Genomic DNA, 25,657 nt, shown 5'->3' with positions numbered 1-25,657 from the left:
CTGTGTCTGTCAGTGGTCTGTCAGTCGAAATGGAACAATGGCTGTCAGTGTCGTGCATAATCCAGGCGTTAGAAGTGCACAACAAAGAGCGAATCTTATTTATCGGAGCCACAGACTATTTACCAGACTCTGTAATACGATACGTTTACATGTAAGTGCGGATTTTTACATGTAACGGACTTCGCCGAGACACGCGAAACATAGTTGCAAGTTAAACTGTTTTTAACTAGAACAACGTATGTATGTATGTGCCTCCGGCTCAATTTTTGTTAATATATATTTTTATACGAATATAGGTATCGGTAGGAGAGTATATCAAGTGAATGATTACACACAAAGATGTAACAGAGTATTAATCACAAAACTGTATTGAATTAATGAATTAGTGAATTTGACTTTTTAAGCCCTTAATATGGTAAGCTAAAAAAAATAAAAACCTTAAAGAAACTCTTTGGTCCATCTTGCAGTTGGCTGTTCAACTTGCTATTGGTACGAAACAAGAACACAAATTTCAAAATCTCACCGTCATTACATGATTTGTTGTTGTAGTCCAAGATCCCAGAGCCGCCAGACCTTACTTATTTTCTTATGAATAACATGTATGTTATAATGTAGTACCAGACAATGGCCGTCGGGCTAATATAGCAAGTACGCAGACATTAAAAGTACATACTATAGGTAAAAAAATTAAGTAAGTCACCTGTTGTATGTAGTTGTGACGTGTTCGAATAGACAATACATGTTTAAACGACACACACAAACAAAACAAATGTCTATTCGAACACGTCACAACTACATACAACAAGTGACTTACTTAAGTTTTTTACCTAAAACACTATATTATCCCATACATTTTAGGCCTGAGAAAATAAGTAAGGTCTGGCGGCTCTGGGATCTTGCTTATTGTGTGCGTGACTTCAACTCTGTTGCCAACCGCAACCCCTATACAATTCGTGAATATCACGCAACTGAAATTACTGACGCAACTTAAGTAAGCCAGTGGGAACTGCTTTTGTGGTCCGTCTATCATGTCTTCTATCGTCTATAGTTATTTCAAACCGCGATTTTGGACTGGAAGCGGGAGACGAGCGAGAAACGGGGTCCTATTTTGCTTCCTCGAGCCTCGTGTTCGAATTCCAAGTGACCTGTGGCCGGTGGGGATGTAAATTCGCTGGATTCGGTTTGTGAGCGCCGAGTGCCGGGTGCTGCGCCCTTCATTATGCAGGCTGTCTATTCACTAACCTTCTGTAGGTTTCGGCTCTACTATAATTTAACTCTTATATTTTTACAATACCAAATGCTAGTGTATAAAAGAGTCGTTGACGTGTACATAATTGATTAGAAAATAAAGTTCGCTAAATTAGGGACTAGCAAAATATAACACTATTTTTAAGAAAAGTCTACACTGGGCGGTTTGTGCGCGAGGAGATTGCCTCGCGCGTCTGCTCGCTCTGTGTAGACCCGCCTATTACCGCACACGTGTGGAAAAGTAGCACCATATGTACTGTCAAATGCAATACCTTCACATTGGGCCTCTTTAAACATTGATTAGTGTTTATTGCGAGTTTATTACATTTACCACTAAACGCGAGTAGCAAGTAACAAATGTATGAACTCGAAGAAAACACTAATCACTGAGAAGAAAAGCTTCAATGTGTAGGCCAGCCACACATCCGTATTGACTTTAAACAGTTGAATGCCTTTTCAAATATTTCGAAGTAACAGATTTTTAAAAGCGTCGTTAAACGCAAATTGACAACGGCACAAAGTAACTTAAACTAGTGATAGCAGCCTATAAGAGCTCAGTAGGCCTAAATAGCACAGCAGAGGCACAGGGGTGGTAGACTACCCATCTTTTTCTCACTATATAAAGAGGAAATCCCTATTTGCGGCATTTCCATACAAACGCTGTCGACTGTTTCCTCCCTGGATTATTAACCTAGAGCAATGTTTTTTTTTTTTTCAAATAATATCAATATCATCATTTCAAACTGCTCAATTGAATTGGCTGCAAAAAAGGGGCAGTATACAAATATGACAACAAATATCTGTAGATTATTTCTTCCTATTCCAGTTTCCAAAATTTCATAATGATTGGTTGCGTTTTGGAGAAGGAACAGTCGAGAGCGAAACCTCGATTTTTGAGTTTTTTGCATGGGAATTTTAGTCCGAGCTGCAGTCGTCCTTATGGCGCGCACGCACTCCCGCCCACCGCAGCGCGACAGAAACATGGCTTCAAAAATTCGAGATTTGAAAAGTTGCGCAGCTAGGAATTGCTCTTAATTACAGGAGGATAGACGGGTAATCTATCTCGCGAGCGAGATACTGTCGCGCCACTCCTGCGCTAGGCCTTTAAATTAAAAGATAAGTAATGTGTATAGTTACCTGCTGCACTTGCGCCTGCATCGGGCCGGCGTCCTGCAGCCGCGTGCCCAGCTCCTCCGAGCGCGCCTGCACAAAACACATCAACATTAACACATCATCCACAAAAAAACACTCGTGCACAACAAAAACAACGCATCAGCGGCTCCGGCGCACGGGGTTCCAGAATAATACCAGTACATATGTCAACATTAACGTTAAAACACATTTGGTACAACGGAACGCTTCAGCGGCTTTGCATCACAATATTTCAGAGGACTGATGGATTTAATAAACCGTAGCTACCTTCAACCACTTCCACAATAATTTGAAAACAGTTAAATTGGTTTTTCAAATAATATTCTTTCGAAATCTGTTTATAAGTTGCTGAAGGTAAAAGCGGTGGTTGATTCACCAAACAAACATTCACAGATTTCTGCGCATCAACGGGCTACATTTAAAGTAAAATACCTAATGTGTTGCAAAGCCTACGGAAGCAGGCTTCACAAAAGCCTATAACAGGACCTAATTAACACTGTGTTTGACTTGATAAAATATTCAACACCTCGCGGCGCGCACTCGTTAAATTATTAATATGAGCGTAGACGCACCCACGGGCGGGCTTCTTTCACGTTCATCCCACCGGTATCGACACGATCGAAATCGAAGGTCAGGAGAATACGAAAGTATCGGAAAAATACGAAAATCGCGGGAAAGTCGCGAGGAAACGCACGCGTCCACGGCGACCGCGGAAATGCCGCCGGCGCCGGCGATACGTTTCGATATTTAATCGAATAAATTCGGGAATATTTGCATCTACATCAACAATCCATTATCAATCTTAATCCTTTGATGAAGTGTTGAAAATCGAATACTGTAGGACGTGGAGATGGGTCGCTACGGAACGGTGCTGTGGAGATGGGACAGGAATATTCGTAGAACAGAAATAGACGCGCGCGCCGCGCTAGGATTGTGGATAGATCACAGCTTTCCTTATACGGGAGGGTAAGGATAATTGCTTCCTTATACGGGCAACTGTCTTAATTCTATTAAATCTTCATTCTTTCTGAATTAAGTGTGTTATAAATATATCAAAGGATAATGCAGTTGTTTTTATTGAATTAACAAGACATGATAAGTCTTGTTCAACGTAAAGTTTGTTGCTTGTAGCTTGAAAGTCATGTCCACTACCCAAAGATTGCTTCTCTACCGGTAAGAACGCCTGTTGTCTCATCATCATCTTCCTCGCGTTGTCCCGCCATTTTGCCACGGCTCATGGGAGCCTGGTGTCCGCTTGGCAAAAAAAAGCGACTGCCATCTGACTTTTCAACTCAGAGGATAAACTAGACCTTATTGGGATTAGTCCGGTTTCCTCACGATGTTTTCCTTCACCGAAAAGCGACTGGTGAATATCAAATGATATTTCGTACATAAGTTCCGAAAAACTCATTGGTATGAGCCGGGGTTTTGAACCTCAACGTTCGTTCGTTCGACCTGATCGTTCAGGCGTACTTCCTAGTTCTGGAGTTTAGTACGACGCCTCCTCCCATCCCAAGTACAGTGGCAGTTATCATTTACGACCGCTCGTCACACTTGACGGATATCGCCGTTTAGCATGTGTTCTGCGACTTTGCCTATTTTCACAGTTGAGAATGTCACCGTGCCTACCCGGTAAGTTTTTGCCAATTAAAATTTGGTTAATTTCCTTAATTGAAAACTATTTTTCTCCACGTTTTTTCAATCAGTACTAGTTTTTGCAAACTTCCTCACTCAAAACTGGTTCTAAATGTTCTGATCAATTATTCAAAAACTGTGACGGTAAATATTTGTTTACAAAATTATTTATAATTAATACATATATGTACAAGTAACCAAATAGCACTAAATCTGCATACTTGCGCAGGCAACGTAACCCCTCCCTCTCGCACGCCCGCCCGTCATCGCGTCTCGCTCTAATGGGCGCCCGAGGATTGATACAACCATTAGCGCGGAGTGAGATATCGTAAGTGGGGGTTGATTCACAAATCAATGGCCGATATGGCGTGAATTATTGCGAGGCGACGATGTATCTACACACAATATTCAATAGTGATGCAAAGCAGATGTAGCTATAAGTAGCCGTCATACAAATCCGAAGGCAAGCCGGAGCTAATTGCAGTTGATTTTTAAGAGCATATAGAACATATCGCCACGTTGTCTCAAAATTGGCAAGCCGCTGTCAATTCCTATAGATACCCCGTAACTGGTAGAACAGTTGTTAACTATGAAAGGTAGGGAGTGTGTAAACTAGACTAGACGTAAAGATGAGCTATCCCAGACCACAGAATAACTAATAGTATGCCCAGACTTCATAAGTGGCATACCACCACTCCTCACACTTTTAAGATACCTACATCACACTAAAATCAAAAGGATTTCGTGCTATCTGTTGTCATTATCCCTCTATTAATTTAGAGGGTAACAAAAAGCTTGTATGTATATCATATGTTTTGACCTCAGGTCATACTCGTAGCGCCGGGTCTTGATAGGACTCTGCGTGACGACCCGCCGCTACAAATGTCCCTAGTGTGGCCTGTTTTCAATTTGTTAGTCTATTCTCGACGAGTCCTTACTGTCACCTGAGCGACGCCAGTTTGAATCAGAGTGTGACAAAAAACGTGTATTTATTACATGTTTTAACATTAGTGAGTGCAGGTCATTGCACCAGGTCTGAGGGCCCTCCGCTACAAATGTCGCCGACGGAGTAAACTGGTCTGTTTACGATTGCGGTCTATTTCTAGCGCGCCGGGAATAGAGCGTGACGCGGCGTGACGTAGTCTGACGTCGCACGACGTCCCTGATCAAACCAGTTACGTGTTTAATGGTCGCCATGGACGTCCTCCTGGCGGGCACACGCCTCATGCCATAAGAGGGTTTTGACTGTAATCTCACTGATATAGAATGGACTGTCGCCTTCACAGACACCGCTTAAATTGCTATGCAGATGTGCACGTTCTTTCACTATCAGCAACATTGCTAAGATTTTTAGTAGATCTATAATTTTGTAATAAGTTAACAATATTGACGACAGTATATTAAAATAAAATTAAAAATAATTTATATTCAGGCATTTATAAGACACATAATTCGGCGTTTTGGCGCTGCAACCTCTTTAGTTAGGACTGCAACGCCAAACGTTTCATCATCATATCAGCCTTTCATCGCCCACTGCTGAGCATAGGCCTCTCTTCTAGTACGCCACTTATCCCGGTCCCGAGCCAGTCTCATCCAGAAATGACCCGCAGTCTTCCGAATTTCGTCCACCCAACGAGCCAACGGACGCCAGGCACTCCTTTCGTCTGAAAGCGGCCACCATTCCGTTAGCATTTTGGCCCATCTGCCATCACTCTGCCTGGCAACATGTCCCGCCCAGCTCCATTTTAATTTGGTAATGACGTGTCCGACGTCTTGCACCTTGGTGCGACGTCGGATCTCGATATTCCTCACTCGGTCTTGAAGTTTGATGCCGAGCATGGCGCGCTCCATGGCTCTCTGTGCCACTCGAATTTTATGCACAGTCTCCTTAGTGAGCGTCCATGTCTCGGCACCGTTTACGGCCAAACGTTTGGACAACAAAAATGTACATATAATATGTGTAGGTAGGTATTACGACCAGAAAAAAAAATGGAAGAATTCCTTGGATAGCTGGATACACCATGTGTTAAACTGATTACTCTAGAACCAAAAATGGCTCTGAATATTAATTCAGTCGGTTGATCTGTGTAAATGAATGTCGCAACGAAAATAATAACACGGTTTTGCTTTTTTTTTCGTCGTGGGAAATACGCGAGCACCTTATTAGGCAGCTTATATGGAACGTTCTATACGGTCCTTTCTGTAACATTTCTCAGGTGCACATGAACTTTATTTGGCATTAGCTTAGTACGTAATGGCGGGCGCAAATGTCACCAGCGCGGCGCCATGAATCAGCAGCGGCACCGACTAATCGCCCGTCAGCGCGGCTCACGGCCTGTGATGCATATGGGCGGTTGTCAAAACCTAATTGATGTTTCTGAAGTTTGAGGTTTGAGAAACAGTGGAAATTGTAAACTCAAAGTCATTATTGTTAGGTATCGAGAGACGATAATCAGTAGGGATAATGTCCAAAACCGCTGAGGAACAAAAATAAAATAACATAAAATTTGTAGAATTCGCACGTCATGATATTCATGATAATATATGTATATAAATACTAGATTCTGCCTACGACTCCGTCTGAGTGGGATGATGATGGCTGATAAAAACTATCTCATGTCCTTCCTCGGGCCTCAAGCTTTCTTGGCGAATTTCATCTAAATCTCTATAGTATAGTATACAAAATGAGTGTGCCATTACCAACTTAGACACTTTATATAAAGACAAAACAAAACCACTCGCAAAGCCGAGACAACACAAAGCAAATTGTTTTACCCGATCACCGCAAACACATTAAATGTAAAATGCACCGATCGAACGAGGAAGCGATCTCCAAACAGACATCATGCCGACAAAACAACCCCTGTGCCGACCAAATACGGTATACGAGCTAAGTGCATTTCCCGTTTACCGTCCGCTTTTGGTCAAAAATGAACATAAGAACTTTGATGTAAGGTTGAGAACCGCTTAACAAAGCACATTTGCAGTTGATGGCTCCTTGTTGTTCTAGTTTGAATCTTAAGGCTTTTATCTAAGGTTGTATTTTAGTTGTAGGCACGGTTGGCTAGATGCCAGCGTCGCGGCGTCTGACAAATCGCAGCGGACGGTCGCGGGCAAAAGTCGCGATCGTTTACTGTTGGCAGGTACTCAACTATTTTGGAAAATGTTGGGTGTCTTAATGAATTGTGTTTAAGATTAAAGCGATATCATTAATAAAATTTATGTTAGAACGTATTTCATAATCTTCTTTGATATTTATTTGTCGGCAGATAATTTGTTAATTTTGAAAGTATTACCCCTTTATTTATAAAACTTAGCAAATCCTCTTTTTATTTTCAGGCCACTTCGAACGTATACATCAGATAGATAATTATAATAATAATCAGATAGATAATTATATAATAAATAATATAAAATAGAGAACGTATAGATCAGAATAATATTTGAATAATAATTATTTAGTTATCGTGCATTTCGTTCGCACTTGTCCGTACATGTATTGGCACGGGCGAGACGCACAATAACTTATTAACATGATTCAAATATCGTTCTGACGTCAGTGTACGTTCGAATTCTCATTCTAACATATCAAAATGATTAATAGGGGCAGGTTTATAGATAACGCCATTATTGTTTAATTGAATAGGTTAATTATTATTATCATTTTACGAATTGATAGAGTGCGCGCCATCTACTAGAGGAACTCCGTATGAATAAGTTAACGAATGCCGCAAAGTACTAGCTAGCTTAATTTGCTTAGTAGTGCTGCGAATACCCGGTAGGCGACGCCTTACGACGTTTCGATATGGTCCAGATGAACTTTTATGCCTTCCCTTGGTAAATACACCTCAACAGAGGATAACAAGAAGTGATAGAGTAAGTGTATCTTGACGAGGCTGAGTCGCACGGGCAGGCTGGTCCGGTCGGAGGGGTTGGCACTCGTGGTGTCTAGTAAGTGTACCTTGACGAGGCTGTCGCACGGGCAGGCTGGTCCGGTCGGAGGGGTTGGCACTCGTGGTGTCTAGTAAGTGTACCTTGACGAGGCTGTCGCACGGGCAGGCTGGTCCGGTCGGAGGGGTTGGCACTCGTGGTGTCTAGTAAGTGAACCTTGACGAGGCTGTCGCACGGGCAGGCTGGTCCGGTCGGAGGGGTTGGCACTCGTGGTGTCTAGTAAGTGTACCTTGACGAGGCTGAGTCGCACAGACAGGCTGGTCCGGTCGGAGGGGTTGGCACTCGTAGTGTCTAGTAAGTGTACCTTGACGAGGCTGTCGCACGGGCAGGCTGGTCCGGTCGGAGGGGTTGGCACTCGTGGTGTCTAGTAAGTGTACCTTGACGAGGCTGAGTCGCACGGACAGGCTGGTCCGATCGGAGGGGTTGGCACTCGTGGTGTCTAGTAAGTATACCTTGACGAGGCTGAGTCGCACGGACAGGCTGGTCCGGTCGGAGGGGTTGGCACTCGTGGTGTCTAGTAAGTATACCTTGACGAGGCTGAGTCGCACGGACAGGCTGGTCCGGTCGGAGGGGTTGGCACTCGTGGTGTCTAGTAAGTATACCTTGACGAGGCTGAGTCGCACGGACAGGCTGGTCCGGTCGGAGGGGTTGGCACTCGTGGTGTCTAGTAAGTATACCTTGACGAGGCTGAGTCGCACGGACAGGCTGGTCCGGTCGGAGGGGTTGGCACTCGTGGTGTCTAGTAAGTATACCTTGACGAGGCTGTCGCACGGGCAGGCTGGTCCGGTCGGAGGGGTTGGCACTCGTGGTGTCTAGTAAGTGTACCTTGACGAGGCTGTCGCACGGGCAGGCTGGTCCGGTCGGAGGGGTTGGCACTCGTGGTGTCTAGTAAGTGAACCTTGACGAGGCTGTCGCACGGGCAGGCTGGTCCGGTCGGAGGGGTTGGCACTCGTGGTGTCTAGTAAGTGTACCTTGACGAGGCTGAGTCGCACAGACAGGCTGGTCCGGTCGGAGGGGTTGGCACTCGTTGTGTCTAGTAAGTGTACCTTGACGAGGCTGTCGCACGGGCAGGCTGGTCCGGTCGGAGGGGTTGGCACTCGTGGTGTCTAGTAAGTGTACCTTGACGAGGCTGAGTCGCACGGACAGGCTGGTCCGATCGGAGGGGTTGGCACTCGTGGTGTCTAGTAAGTATACCTTGACGAGGCTGAGTCGCACGGACAGGCTGGTCCGGTCGGAGGGGTTGGCACTCGTGGTGTCTAGTAAGTATACCTTGACGAGGCTGAGTCGCACGGACAGGCTGGTCCGGTCGGAGGGGTTGGCACTCGTGGTGTCTAGTAAGTATACCTTGACGAGGCTGAGTCGCACGGACAGGCTGGTCCGGTCGGAGGGGTTGGCACTCGTGGTGTCTAGTAAGTATACCTTGACGAGGCTGAGTCGCACGGACAGGCTGGTCCGGTCGGAGGGGTTGGCACTCGTGGTGTCTAGTAAGTATACCTTGACGAGGCTGAGTCGCACGGACAGGCTGGTCCGGTCGGAGGGGTTGGCACTCGTGGTGTCTAGTAACGCGCGCACTCCGGCCAGAGCTGTCTCGGCGTCCCGCGGGGAATCCCGGGATGCCTCCAGCGAAGATACCCTGTGAGCAAATAAAAGATGAATTAACAAGTAGTCTGCCTTAGCCTTTGCTACCTTCAAAAGCTTTAGAGCTGTCCTATCGCACCAAAATATTAAATAAAATTATTTGAATTTTTCTCTAGTTGTTAATTCTTTTCAACGCCACGCCTGTCGTGCGCGGCGCGTCATCGTGAACCTTGTACGAAGGTTAATATCGGGTTGTTTCCGCGCGCAACAATTCACGTCTTTGGCGGTCTTAGGGTCAAATACTTAAAAAATTATAACTGACCATAGTTTAAATCAAACCCAAGTGCTGCCATGTCATGTGTAGGATTCAGTTTTCAAATATAAAATTAGTTTAGTATTCTGCTGCTTCTGCTGCAGCGCTTGCAAGTCAAGTCAAGTGCAGGTTTAAGCCAGCGCGCTAGAAGCTGTTCCAATAGGTCTCTCACGCCTCTCGCTCACACACGGCGCGTAGGATTCAGTCGTGACCTGTGTATTGACTAGTGTAGTGTGGCCTCACTTGTGCTGCAGCGCCTGCAGGTCCGCGGCCGCCTTGAGCCAGCGCGCCAGCAGCTGCTCCAGCTGGTCCTGCACGCCGCCGCCGCACGCGCCCAGCACGGCGCGTAGGATTCAGTCGTGACCTGTGTATTGACTAGTGTAGTGTGGCCTCACTTGTGCTGCAGCGCCTGCAGGTCCGCGGCCGCCTTGAGCCAGCGCGCCAGCAGCTGCTCCAGCTGGTCCTGCACGCCGCCGCCGCACGCGCCCAGCACGGCGCGTAGGATTCAGTCGTGACCTGTGTATTGACTAGTGTAGTGTGGCCTCACTTGTGCTGCAGCGCCTGCAGGTCCGCGGCCGCCTTGAGCCAGCGCGCCAGCAGCTGCTCCAGCTGGTCCTGCACGCCGCCGCCGCACGCGCCCAGCACGGCGCGTAGGATTCAGTCGTGACCTGTGTATTGACTAGTGTAGTGTGGCCTCACTTGTGCTGCAGCGCCTGCAGGTCCGCGGCCGCCTTGAGCCAGCGCGCCAGCAGCTGCTCCAGCTGGTCCTGCACGCCGCCGCCGCACGCGCCCAGCACGGCGCGTAGGATTCAGTCGTGACCTGTGTATTGACTAGTGTAGTGTGGCCTCACTTGTGCTGCAGCGCCTGCAGGTCCGCGGCCGCCTTGAGCCAGCGCGCCAGCAGCTGCTCCAGCTGGTCCTGCACGCCGCCGCCGCACGCGCCCAGCACGGCGCGTAGGATTCAGTCGTGACCTGTGTATTGACTAGTGTAGTGTGGCCTCACTTGTGCTGCAGCGCCTGCAGGTCCGCGGCCGCCTTGAGCCAGCGCGCCAGCAGCTGCTCCAGCTGGTCCTGCACGCCGCCGCCGCACGCGCCCAGCACGGCGCGTAGGATTCAGTCGTGACCTGTGTATTGACTAGTGTAGTGTGGCCTCACTTGTGCTGCAGCGCCTGCAGGTCCGCGGCCGCCTTGAGCCAGCGCGCCAGCAGCTGCTCCAGCTGGTCCTGCACGCCGCGCGCCAGCGCGCCGCCGCACGCGCCCAGCACGGCGCGCCCGCCCGCGCGCGCCGCCGACACTGCGCTTGCGCGGCTTGTCATCTAGACAGACAATAATTATCAAAACAATCACTCAATATTGATTATATTTCACAATACTCCACTACCCTAAGGTTCCTGGAAGAGATCGCTCTTTAGCGTTAAGACCGCCTGCTGTCTGCCGTAGTTTAATTTATACGCTTAATTTATATGTCATGTTTTGTTTTGATATTTATGAGCAATACAGAATACTTAACTCCCCAAGCCGACTGGTCATCGTGGGGAGCCAGACCAAAACCCTCCACCACTACATAATCAAAATAATCGAAATAAACGCAAGCGAAAAGAAGGAATACCAGAAAAGAACACTCCAGATACCAGATCGGCCAACATCACAAAAATTGAAACCAGAGCAAAAATGTACTTCGCAACCCTTAATGCTAGAACACTAAATTCAGACGAAAGCTTGACCGAACTTGAACTTGCATTGAATAAAATAAAATGGGACATCGTTGGACTTAGTGAAATAAGGAGAGTAGGAGAAGAGATCATAGCAAACCAAGACTATCTATTCTGCTACAAAGGGGAGACTCCTGGCAGACATGGAGTAGGCTTCCTTGTTAAAAGCTCCCTAACGACTTTTATAGACAAGTTTGTTGGGATATCAGAAAGGATTGCAATTCTAAATCTCAACCTACCGGGGTACAAAGACCCATGGACAATCATACAAATATACTCACCAAGGGAACAAGCAGATGAGGAAGCAATAGACAAGTTCTACAATGATCTTCACGAAGCTCTCATAAAACACGCCCACAGAAACCTTGTAATTATGGGTGATTTCAATGGACAACTAGGTAAATATCAGAATGGAGAAAAAGCAAGCTTAGGTCCTTTCACTTATTCCGACAAGATTAGAAGCAGGAATGGAAGAAAACTTGCAAACTTCGTATTGGGGAACAAGCTAACTATACTGAACAATAAATTCCAGAAAAGAAACAAAAGAATGTGGACATGGCGATCACCAGATGGAGTGACAAAGAACCAAATTGACTTCATTATAACTAATAGACCAAGGCACTTTGCAAACATTGATGTGATAAACAATCTCAACTATAACTCAGACCACAGAATGGTTAGGGCAGAAATGTTTGTAAAAGAGAGGAAAAAAATCAGACCAAGGAAAGACCCCCACATTATTTCAAAACAACACTACCATAAAAGTATGTACAAAAACTTCAGCCTTTAACAAGAATACAAAAAATCTGGATAGCACAGGAAAATATAATTTGTTTGAGACTACCTTTAAGAAAACAACGCAACCATGCGCAAGCACGAATAAAAATAAAAGGGACTTTGAGTGAATGTCAGCTAAGTCAATTTCTCTGCTCGACCAAAGAAGTACACCAAAGTACATCATTACCACCAAAGATACTACAGAAGTACACCAAAGTACATCATTAACACCAAAGATACTACTGGAAGAAGAAAAATGATAGCAATACTAAGCAAACAAATAAACACAAGTCTAAGAAACGATAGGAAAAACCGAAGGATGAAAACAATAGAAAACCATATAATAAAGACATGCGGCATTAAGAAAACATACAAAGAATTATGCCAAAACAAGAAATGGATTGTTAAAATAAATGACCACAGGAAAAATAAAAGGATACAAAAGACTAGACATCATCGAAACGGCTACAGCATATTACAGGGAACTCTACCAAGACACACCAGAAAATAGCAAAACAGAACTCAATGATACCACCGAGGTACCTGTCATCCTGCCGGAAGAAGTCGAGAGTGCTCTAGACAGCCAAAGTACTGACAAAGCCCCAGGGCCAGACGGGATAAGCAACGAGATACTGAAACAAGTCAAAGAAGCAATATTACCTGTACTTACAGACATCTTCAACGAGATCCTAACAACTGAAACCATCCCAGAGCAAAGGACTCAGTCTACTACAATCGTAATTTACAAGAAGGGGGACCAGCATGATATAGGCAACTACAGGCCCATAAGCCTGATGTCCAATTTATACAAGATCTTCGCAAAAAAATTATTAAGGCGACTAGAAACAAGACTAGATGAAGAACAACCAGTAGATCAGGCTGGTTTCAGAAAGGGGTACTCAGTACTGGATCATATTCATGTTTTGAGGCAGATACTAAAAAAGTACAAGGAATACAACCTTACATACTACATAGCGTTTATTGATTACAGCAAGGCTTTTGACTCCCTCATACACGAAAAAATTTGGATGGCACTGAAGAGGCAAGGTATTGAACACAAATACATCAGAGTCATCAGCAAAATATATCAACACCGCTCATCACGCATTCAACTGGAAAGATATGGGGAGACTTTCAGAATAGAAAAAGGAGTAAGGCAAGGGGATCCCTTATCCCCAAAACTATACTCCGCTGTCTTGGAGATGGTATTCAGAAACCTGAAATGGGATCGGCTCGGTCTTAACATAGGTGGCCGCCAATTAACACATCTAAGATTTGCGGATGACATTGTTCTAGTTGCTAAAAACCCAGACGACCTAAACAGAATGATAAACGACATTGAAACTAACAGCAGAGAAGTAGGACTATCAATGAACCTGGAAAAAACAAAGGTGATGACAAATGGCGAGAAGAACATCATTAAAATAGGAGAAATGACAGTGGAATATGTGGACGAATACATTTACCTCGGTCAGATTATATCACCTGATGAAACAATAGAGAAAGAACTAGAGAGAAGAATAATGAACGGGTGGAAAAGGTACTGGTCCCTGAAAGAAGTCTTCAAAGATAAACAACTCCACTCTAAGACAAAGGGTAAACTATTTAACACATGTGTTCTTCCCGTCCTAATGTATGGTAGCCAGACCTGGGCCCTGACAAAAGCTACTACATCCCATCTAGCATGCTGCCAGCGTGCCATGGAAAGGAACATGATAGGTGTACGGAAGACTGACCGGCTACGAAACACCCTAATTAGGAATAGGACGAAAGTCCAAGACATTGCCATAAAAATTAGAAGACATAAATGGAAATGGGCTGGCCATATCATCCGAGGCACAGATAAATGGAGCAAGCAAGTCACCCAATGGTACCCAATAGAGGGAGAGAGAGGGGCAAAGAGACCTCTAATGAGATGGGATGATGACATTGCGCAGGTAGCTGGCCGTACCTGGAGCAGAGTGGCAATAGATCGGAGTTAGTGGAAAAGGTTGGAGGAGGCCTTTGCCGAAGGGCAAGCAGACAAAGAATACAAAAGATGGGAGATAATAGAGAGATAGTTCATACTGTTCTTTGTCCTGTAAATAAAGGCTATTTTATTTTTTATTTTATTTATTAATATACAATACTTTTTTTTTATTTATTGAGAAACAAACAGTCTTAAAATAAACATGAGCAACTTAGCTAATAGCTATGCATTGATTTCGTTATAGACCTATAGTTTCCTAATTTTAAATTTCGATGTACAATCGAAAAAATAATAATAGTGTAAACTTATAGCGTACATAACAAAAGCGTAAATGTATATAAAATATATATATATATATATATATATATATATATATATATATATATATATATATATGTATGTAGAGAACTGAGAAAATACTTAAATCACAGGCACCTATTATCAGGTTGCTGCAACTTTTAACCATTATTTTAGAAAAGAATATACGGTTCTTTTAAAGAGGCCTAATGCGCGCCCAATATATGAATGCTGTGCGTATTTCGTTCTGCTGTTAGAAATGCTAAATAATGCCTTACTGCGACAACTACGTTCATTTATACGGGGGACACGGAAACCAATTTTATGTAATAAGTCGGTGGCATCTACAATATTATTAAAAATTTGAATAAAAATACTAAATCTGTACAGAACCGTCTAAGTGAAAGTGGCTGGATATTATGATGTGTAGCCGAGGAAGCGTAATTTACATAGTTACGACCCACTCTAAATTCCAGTGCTTTAATGAACTTTTTCTGGAGTCTTTCAATTCGAGTCTTATGGACATTAAAGAAAGGATTCCAAACTTAATCATCCTGCAACAGAGCACAGTCGACGTCAGTTTTAATGACTCGAAATAATTTAGTATCATCGGCGTATAAAAGAGCTTTTGAATTTGTTAGACACTCCGTGATATCATTTATGTATAAAATAAATAATAACGGACCCAAATGGGACCCTTGAGGGACACCTGAAGTAGTTATTTTAAAAGCCGATGAGAAACCTCCGAGTACAACACTTTGGGACCTATTTTCTATACAACGTGTCCCAAAACTCAACGATAAGCCGGCACCAGAGGATGGAGCTGCTTATGATTAGTCGAGAAAAAATAATGAAAAAAATATATCTCAATTATTTTAGAAATTACAGAAAAAAAATGAAATTCATTGAAAATCGACATCCCTAATGGTATTTTTAACGACCATGTCTACAAATATTCAAATATTACTGTTTTTTATTTTGTTTTTGGAAACTTCAGTAGCCCTGCTATCTAACACAGTTCTTAAAAATACCAAAATACATGTAGTTTTTACACAAAAAATAATCAAAATTCATTTTGTCCCTACAATTTTGAAAGATTGTTTCTTACAGTCCACTTTCAATCATCATGGTGTAAAAAAATAGTATCGACACCACTATGGCAATTATTTTCAAAAGTTGACGCAACTAACCAAGATTCCAAAATGGTATAATACTTTGGGAAACCTAGTCACAACAAAAAACAACGAATTTTTAAACAAGAACCGACATTTTTAAATGTTGATATTAATCACTTTTGAAAAGGGTTGTTGTTGCAAGTTTTAAAATTTCAATGGAAAATGTGGGTAGTTAATACAATTTTCAAGTCAGTACACTCTGATCCTTTGTTCGCTGTGCACCGTTCCGTATTAATTGATGTGGCTCTCATACTAACAACTCTTGGCTTTGCTTTATGGACTGGTGATCTGCAAACTGTACTGACCTGGCATTATTTTGGACTGTGATTGTGTTTTGTGTATTGGACTTTTTCCGTATTCTGGATTGTTTAGCGTTTATCATGCCGCTACCGTACACACCGTTGGATATGCATCTCATTTATGGAGAATGCCGATGCAATGCTAACGCTGCTAGCAGATTGTATCGAGAAAGGTACCCAAATGTTCAAAGACATCCGGATTATCGAGTGTTTATTAATGTACATCAAGCCTTTGCGGAAGGTCGTTTACCATTTGACAGGAGACACACTGGAAGACCTAGATTGGAACGCGATGAAGAAGTTCTCAATGAAATAGAAAACGATTCAACTACCTCGGTACGTGCCATAGAACTAGCTACGGGAATACCAAAAAGTTCTGCACATCGAATTCTAAAACGTCACAGACTTCACCCATATCACTACAGGCGTGTGCAGACGTTACTACCGCGGGACTATCCACATCGGGTCGCATTTTGCCGTGCGATGCTGCAAAAGCACAGGGAAGATCCCCAATTCTTAGACAAAGTTCTATGGTCGGATGAATCAACCTGCAAGAAAGATGGCTATTCAAATCTACACAACTTACATAGTTGGAGCAATGAAAATCCGCACTTGATGAGAGAAGACAAATCTCAGTATCAATTCAAGGTTAACTTATGGACGGGCATCTTAAATGGAAATGTAATTGGACCCTTTGAGTTACAAGGAACCCTTAATGGTGATGGCTATTTGACCTTTTTACAAAACGACTTGCCTGAATTATTAGAAGACGTGCCTTTACGTGATTTACAAAACATGTGGTTTCAAAATGATGGTTGCCCAGCTCACTATGCCCGTGCAGTGCGAGAATACTTAAACCAAGAGTATCCAGGGCGTTGGATCGGGCGACTTGGTCCTATCTTGTGGCCACCCCGTTCGCCCGACCTGAACCCCCTGGACTTCTTCTACTGGGGCTGTCTTAAAGACAAAATCTACTCAAAACCCATAGCAACATTGGACGAGCTTCGCCAAAAAATCACACAAGCTGCGGATCATATCAATGGTAGAAGATATGCACGACGGATAAAACGATCATTTCTAAGGCGATGTCATGTCTGCATTAATGCCGGTGGCAGGCAATTTGAACATTTACTGTAGTATTAATAATGTAGTAAATGAATTTAAAAAAAAGGAAAAAAAATTGTACCATTTCTTTGCATTTATTCAACATTTTTCAACAACAAAAATCCTTTTTTGGGTACAGTAAAAGTGATTACCGCCAACATTAAATAATGTCGATTCTTGTTTAAAAATTCGTTTTTTTGTGTCTAGGTTTCCTAAAGTATTATACCATTTTGGAATCTTGGTTAGTTGCGTCAACTTTTGAAAATAATTGCCATAGTGGTGTCGATACTATTTTTTTACACCATGATGATTGAAAGTGGACTGTAAGAAAAAATCTTTCAAAATTGTAGGGACAAAATGAATTTTGATTATTTTTTGTGTAAAAACTACATGTATTATGGTATTTTTAAGAACTGTGTTAGATAGCAGGGCTACTTAAGTTTCCAAAAACAAAAAAAAACAGTAATATTTGAATATTTGTGACATGGTCGTTAAAAATACCATTAGGGATGTCGATTTTCGATGAATTTCATTTTTTTTCTGTAATTTCTAAAATAATTGAGATATATTTTTTTCCTTATTTTTTCTCGACTAATCATAAGCAGCTCCATCCTCTGGTGCCGGCTTATCGTTGAGTTTTGGGACACGTTGTATAAGATTTTACCCATCGAAAAAGATCACGGTGGATGCCAAGGTTCCAAAGTTTCACCAAACGCATATTGTAAGAAATTTTATCGAACGCTTTGGCGAAGTCTGTGTAAACTGCGTCCACTTGATACTTATTATCCATTGCATCTAGTATGACTTCACTAAAGGACAAAAGATTACTCTCCACACTTCGGCCCTTGTAGAACCCGTGCTGACTCGGATTGATATGACGCCGGACAGCGTATGATAATTGATCAGTAACAATTTTCTCTAATATTTTACTGAATTGGCATAATTTGGAGATAGGCCTATATATTTCGATGTCCTTATATTGTAATAGTAAATTATACAGCGAGAGCACATCCCGTCCCCTCAGAGTCCCGAGCGAAGCAACTCGATTCTAAAGAATACAATGTGATGTTTGAGGGAAAACCGTGTGTGGCACGTCCACGGACCTAGAAAATAAACCGGATAGTGTACATTGACCAAAAAGCGTGTCCATATGGGAAGTCAAAGTGGGCCGCTGCATCCCTTTCTAATTAGAGCGACCATAAGTCATATGTATATGGGATATTATGATAGCATGGACTATATAGTTTGACCAGGATTTTTTCTTACTAGTGCATAGTCAGAGAGGATCATACTGTATTTTCGCTTTGCTAGTATTATGGCCCCTGAAAAGAGATGGATATAGTTTTTTTCTCTTTATTCGTTCTAAAAGCTGTTACTGATAGGCGTACTGGACCGCCACCGCGCGCACGCCGCTCAGAGTAAATTTCTTATACTTACGAGGGCGGAATGATAAGTAACTGGCCTTAGCTATTTAAAAAGTTTGAATTTAAAAATAAACTAGCGTAATTTAAGCTTCGTGTCTCTGGCTATCTGTGTTCGAAATTTAAATTTGATGGCTTAAATATTTTATCGATTTTCTGTTATTTGAAAATATATTGTGACGATTGTTTTCAAAATGGATAAAATTGAACAAAGAGCGGTGATAAAGTTTCTTTACATGAAGGGTATGAAGGGGATAGGTATTTTTGAAGAGTTAAAGAATGTTTTAGGTGAATGTGCTCTTTCTCACGCCACAGTAAAAAACTGGGTGGCTGAATTTAAACGAGGCCGTACAAGTGTCCAAGATGAAGCCCGCTCTGGACGTCCAAAAAGTGCCACAACTCCGGAAATGGTCTCCAAAGTGCACGATATGGTTTTGGCAGATCGACGATTGAAGTTATCAGAAATAGCTGACACTACAGGGATATCAAAGGAACGGGTACATCATATTCTAAGTGAAGAATTAAATATGAAAAAGTTATCCGCCCGTTGGGTGCCGCGATTGCTTACGCACGATCAAAAAAGAATCCGCGTGCAAAATTCGGAAGAATGTTTGGATCGTTTTCAGAAAAATAAAGCTGATTTTTTGCGTCGATTTGTAACAACAGATGAAACATGGGTTCACCACTACACGCCAGAATCAAAAATTCAATCAAAACAGTGGACTGAATCTGGATGTTCGGGTCCCAAAAAAGCTATGGCTGTAAAGTCGGCTGGAAAAGTTATGGCTTCCGTCTTTTGGGATGCTAGTGGAATTTTGATGATAGACTACCTTCCCAAAGGTAAAACTATTAATGGGGAATACTATGCTAATCTTTTAGATAAGCTTCATCAATACATTCATCAAAAACGACCAGGCTTAGCAAAAAAAAAAATCATCTTCCATCAAGACAACGCTAGGGTTCACACATGTGTTAAAGCCATGGCAAAAATCGGCGAATCAAAGTATGATTTGCTGCCCCATCCACCTTATTCGCCTGATCTGGCACCATCCGACTTCCACCTGTTCCCGAAGCTTAAAACTTTTTTGGGTGGACAGAAATTTGCCACTAATGATGCCGTCATAGCCGCTGTGGAGGAGTATTTTGCAGGCCTCGAAAAGAATCATTTTATGGAGGGCATCGCAGCTTTAGAGCGAAGATGGAATAAGTGCATAGAGCTAGGTGGAGACTATGTCGAAAAATAAAATTAGTTTTAACACCGAAATTCAAGTATTTTCTACTTAGGCCAGTTACTTATCATCCCACCCTCGTAATATCGTATTTAATTTTCAAATTGTGAACTTAGTAATAAATTAGTCAAAAGTATTGCTGGAGTTCTTATTGTCCGCCTGGACAGAACGCTGTCCGATACGCCCGTTTATTATGATTGTTATAGTTTTTAACTAGGGCGGTTGTCACTGGAGCTATTATCTTTTTCTTACGATAGTATTATGGAGCTTTTTAGAATCGAGCCTACCGCGAACGCCGAAGGGCGCAAATTGCGAGCATCTTTCTCTGTCACTATTCCCAGTAACGTTTCTGGTATTGTTCCCAAAAATCAATAAATTACGATAAACTTCTATTTTTCTTTTATTATCAATGTTTTTTTATTATAACAATAAGTATACACTATAGCATCATATGAAATGAAAAATTTGAACATAGGTTTACCAATTAAAAATACTGTTTACCGGTAATTTTCCCAATATTACTAGTAATTTTACTCCTTGCCTGCTCACACTTAAAACTGATGACTGTGATTGGAGCAACATTTTTAAAATTTACCGCCTTTTTCTACTGACGGAAATTTGTGTCCAACCTATATATATATAATCGATTACGTTCGTATATTATGTATAAATGTGAGTCTGTAATGTTTGTACTTTGGATTACAATTTTGGTAATTATTTATTCTGTAATAGCTCTCATTCCACCAATTTAATCAAGCCGAAATAAAGACATACATATTTAGATAAACTTACTTTTAAGTAAGTTCTTAAAACTGGTTCACATCATGCCGACATCATAGTCACCCTAATGAGTTTGACAATATTGTCTGGTATTTTTATCGTAAATTGAATAATTCTGGTGCACCTGTGAAAAGATATACCACATTCAGCAAAATTTTTACTTCTACAACCTGTCGCACAACATTTTTTACCCATTTTTTAAAATATTTCGCTAAATTAAATGCTGAGCGTCGCCATTCGCGTATTTTGAAAATCCAAATTATGACATCAAGTTGGGGATACCAATTAATATTCAAAGTTACTACAGAACAGAAAATTACCCAATTTCACCTTCCCCAAAGCAAGATGGGATATTTTGGATACTTTACCTCTGGCAGATTACAATTATAATGTCAACAACTCGATCGATATATTATTGGGTGCTGAAATTTACGCAACTATTTTGATGCATGGAATGTACAAGCATGAAAACTTATCCCTTGTTGTACAAGAGACACACTTAGGATGGATTATATGTGGGAGAGTACCGCAAAGCTTTCAATGCAATTTGGTGTTAAATAACATCGAAGACATACAGAAATTTTGGGAAATTGAAGATATTCCAGCACAAACACTCAATACCAATGAAGAAGATGAGTGTGTCAAATACTACAAAGAAACAACAACAAGGTTGGCAGACGGAAGATATCAAGTACGGATCCCTCTGAAAAAAGCTGGTCTACAGAAACTAGGCCACTCAAAAAGTAAAGCTGTGGCGCAATTCCGGCAATTGGAATACAAATTCAACAAAAATAAACATATTGCGCAACAGTACAAGTCATTTATTCACGAATACCTATCAATGGGTCATATGACTATATCGCCGACTAAACAATGGCGGAACGCACGTGAGGCACGTGAGGCGAGTGAGTGCTACTTACCACATCATTGCGTTTTAAGAGAATCAAGCACCTCAGCTCTTCGGGTCGTATTCAATGGATCAGCGAAGACATCTACAGGAGTCAGCCTTAATGATATCATGCACAAAGGGCCTAACCTTCAAAAGGACCTTTTATCGCTCATCTTAAAATGGAGACAGCACCGTGTAGCTTACATCGCCGACGTCGAGAAAATGTTTAGGCAAATATGGGTACATCAAGAAGATCAGAGTCTGCAGAAGATTATTTGGAGAGATTCGCCAAACGAAATGTTACAAGAATACCAACTAACAACAGTTACCTACGGCCAAAAAGCTGCACCCTTCCTAGCAATGATGACCTTAAAACAATTAGCCCATGACGAAAGATCAAACTACCCTGAAGCAGCAAAAGCGCTCGAAGAAAGTTTCTATATGGATGACCTTCTTCACGGTTCCCATTCCGTTTCATCAGCCAAGCAATTGCAGCATGAATTGCAAAAGCTACTACAGTCTGGAGGCTTTTACTTAAGAAAATGGATGTCAAATTACCAAGAACTGGCCAGAACCGACAATCAAGATACTTCAGATGAAAATAACTACCACTTTAAAGAAATGGAATCAAGAAAAACATTAGGACTCCAATATATCTTGATGAAATATATCTTGAGAGGGGTCCCCTCTCAAGATATATTTCATTTCGAAACAAAAATGGAAATCGTTTCGGACGTACAGCAAAACACTACCAAGCGTCAGTTGTTATCAGAAATCTCCAAACTATTTGACCCCTTGGGTTGGCTCGCACCCATATCCACCAACTTGAAGCTGCTTTTCCAACTTTTGTGGAAAACCCCTCTGAAATGGGATGACAATATACCAAGTGATATGCATAAAGAATGGTTAATTATTAAACAAGATATAAATAATAATATAAACACATTTAAAATACAGCGATGGATCGGCACCGGCGTTGTCAGCGATATCGAGTTACATGCATTCAGTGACGCGACGCCGCGAGCTTACGCGTGCGTTATCTATTGCAAAATATATATAGAAGGCCAGCCGAAAATCATCTTACTAGCCGGAAAATCAAGATTGGTACCGAATAGCAAAATTATCTCCCTACCAAGAGCAGAGTTGTGTGGAGCCCATCTTCTTGCAAAATTAACGACCAAGGTAAAACAATGTTTAACCAACCATAATATCAAGATCTATGGTTGGGTAGATTCGACCGCAGTCTTGGGATGGCTGCAAGGTGATCCTAACCGCTGGAATACATTCGTCGCCAACAGGGTGCGACAAATCACAGAAGTCATCCCTCCCGAGTGCTGGGGCTACGTTAAATCAGCAGAGAATCCTTCGGATTGCGCAAGCAGAGGACTTACCGCGTCACAATTAAAACAACATTCTTTATGGTGGCAAGGGCCCACCTGGCTACCGACGTTTCAAGCAAAGAGTCAAGATAAAACCATTATTTACACTACGAACGAAGAGCAAAAAATCATGCAAGTTAACGTCGCCGTCAACACTGAAACAGAAGATAATATCATCGACCAGCTAATTGACAAATATAGTTCGTTATCAAAACTAGTGCACGTAGTAGCCTGGGTCCGAAGATTCATCACGAAACAGCAAGACAGAAAAACTGGCAATTATCTTCATTTATCGGAAATAAGAGAAGCAAAGGCCTTAATTATCAAGCGGGTTCAAAAAGCAGAATTTCAAAATGAATATCATGATTTGAAAAAGGGTCGACCTATTTCGACTAAAAGCAACATACTTGATTTGTGTCCATTCTTAGATGAAGACGACATCCTGCGAGTCAAGGGGAGATTGAGAAACGCGTACATCGCGTATGACATGAAACACCCAATCATTTTGCCACACAAGCATCGATTGACTAGCCTTATCATTGATAACGCACATAAACTGGTTCTTCATGGCGGCGCCCGACTAACCCTAAATTTTATAAGAAACAAATATTGGATCGTCGGAGGCAACAGCGTCACTAAGCAATTTATTCGACACTGCGTGACATGCAAAAAACAAAAAGCAAACCTGCAAAATCAAATCATGGGAGACTTACCTGCATCAAGAAGCAATTCATCTCGTCCTTTTGAACACACTGGCGTAGACTTCACGGGGCACGTATTCCTCAAGGCCAACAAGGGTCGTGGTATCAAGACTACTAAAGGATACGTGTGCGTGTTTGTCTGCATGGCTACAAAAGCGGTCCATCTCGAACTGGTATCGGACATGACAGCATCCGCTTTCATAGCAGCGTTGCGAAGAATGGCTGCGCGAAGAGGTACTCCATTACACATGTACAGCGACAATGGAACAAACTTCCTTAAAGCCAGCAAGACACTTCAGGAAGAATACCTCGAAATCCAGAACATAGTAAATCCAGAGTGCCTGGGTACGATATCCGACATGGGAATCTCCTGGCACTTCAATGCACCCGCATGGCCAACAGCCGGAGGCTTGTGGGAAAGTTGCGTCAAAGCGTTCAAGTACCATCTAAAAGGGTCATTGGAGATCAAAAGCTCACTTATGAAGAATTCAGCAGTTTATTAGCACAGATCGAAGGTTGTATGAACTCAAGACCACTGTGCGCTATATCAGAAGACCCTGAGGACATCAACTATTTGACCCCTTCTCACTTTCTAAGCAGCGGTCCAACTCTAACATTGATAGAGACAGAAAGAGACTTGCGTACAAGATGGCAACTCACTCAGAAAATATTTCAAGACTTATGGAAAAGATGGCGTTCTGAGTACCTAGCACTATTAAACTCTAGAAGTAAATGGAAAAAACCTTTAGCCAACATCAGCCTTAACGACGTTGTGCTCATTCATGACGATAACCTGCCACCAGGCAAATGGGCAATGGGCAGAGTTATAGAGCTACATCCGGGACAAGACGGATATGTAAGGGTTGTGACCCTTAAAACGAAAAACGGCATATTAAAGCGTCCAGTACTCAAGCTCTCTATTTTGTTGAAACACCCCGAAGAAGAACTACCTAAAATGCATCAGAAGAGGCCGCTACCTGACAAAGAACTCGAAAAGCAAAACTCAACAAGAAATCCTCAAAAACTAAAGGCAAACAAGGCCAGGTTTTCGCTGTCATCAATGTTCGCAGCACTGTTATTATTTTTATCATGCCTCTCAACCGGTCAGTGCGATGTCAACATAATACCATTTCGCGAAACACAGGGGCTATACTTCGATAAATTAGCAGACATGATGTTAATTTGAGATGAATGGAAACTAGTCGTCTATTATAACATGGAACCTTATTGGGACGCAATGAACGCATTACAAAAATACTCCCGATTCTTAAAAGATACCTGCGAAACTATCAAAACACAAGTCCACTGTGACATAATAATACTACAACTGCGTCATGGATTCTCAGAACTCGAATACTATAACCACCTGTTGCTCAGTCAGCATTCGAGCACGCGACAAACCTCACTACGAGTACTACGAACTCTACGCGGCCTTGTCGACGGTGTCGGTTACGTCGCTAACAGCTTATTCGGCGTATTGGATGAAAGGTTCGCCGAACAATATAAAAAAGATATAACACTTTTACGAGACAACGCTAAACATATGGCTTCCCTTTGGAAAAATCAAACATCCATTGTTGAAGCGGAATACAATTTATTAAAACGTACCGAAGACACTATGAATCAACAACATAAAATGTTACATCAACATATAAACCATATGGATGAAGCTTTCAAGAATTTGCAACAAAAGGTAGAAACTAACAACATTATCAACGACTTCAACTTAGGAGCCACTATAGCAAGTAATATGCTCCACAACCTAAAAGGAATGCAAGACATGTTATTAGACACCATCACCGATATACATCAAGGACGTTTTAACTTACACATGTTAACTCCGGAACAACTTATTAATGAGTTAAGCACCATAGCAAGCACCCTACCCAGAGATGTTTCCCGAGCAATCGTCGAGGAGCCACCAGCCGCCACGCCGCTCCAGCCCCGGGCGTCTCCGCGCTTCGCCGTAGTCAGCGAGACTCGTCAACACAGCAACGAAGTTCACAGCGAGACGACAAATCTTTCCCGAGTAGATAAAGCAACATCCC

The 25,657-nt window shown here is 42.4% G+C and overlaps 1 protein-coding gene across 1 annotated transcript in view; it reads right to left on the bottom strand.

Moving 5' to 3' along the window:
* The window catches only part of LOC133515617 (uncharacterized), a 1,004,237-nt gene that overhangs the window by 914,097 nt on the left and 64,483 nt on the right, over positions 1-25,657 (bottom strand). The window contains 5 exon segments of the mRNA XM_061848189.1: positions 2,386-2,451; positions 8,439-8,764; positions 8,885-9,032; positions 9,106-9,619; positions 11,033-11,193. Of these exon segments, the coding sequence (XP_061704173.1) occupies positions 2,386-2,451; positions 8,439-8,764; positions 8,885-9,032; positions 9,106-9,619; positions 11,033-11,193 (1,215 nt within the window).

Source organism: Cydia pomonella, chromosome 2 (assembly GCF_033807575.1).
Source record: "Cydia pomonella isolate Wapato2018A chromosome 2, ilCydPomo1, whole genome shotgun sequence".
Taxonomy (NCBI): domain Eukaryota; kingdom Metazoa; phylum Arthropoda; class Insecta; order Lepidoptera; family Tortricidae; genus Cydia; species Cydia pomonella.
This window is presented reverse-complemented; position numbering and strand designations above follow the sequence as displayed.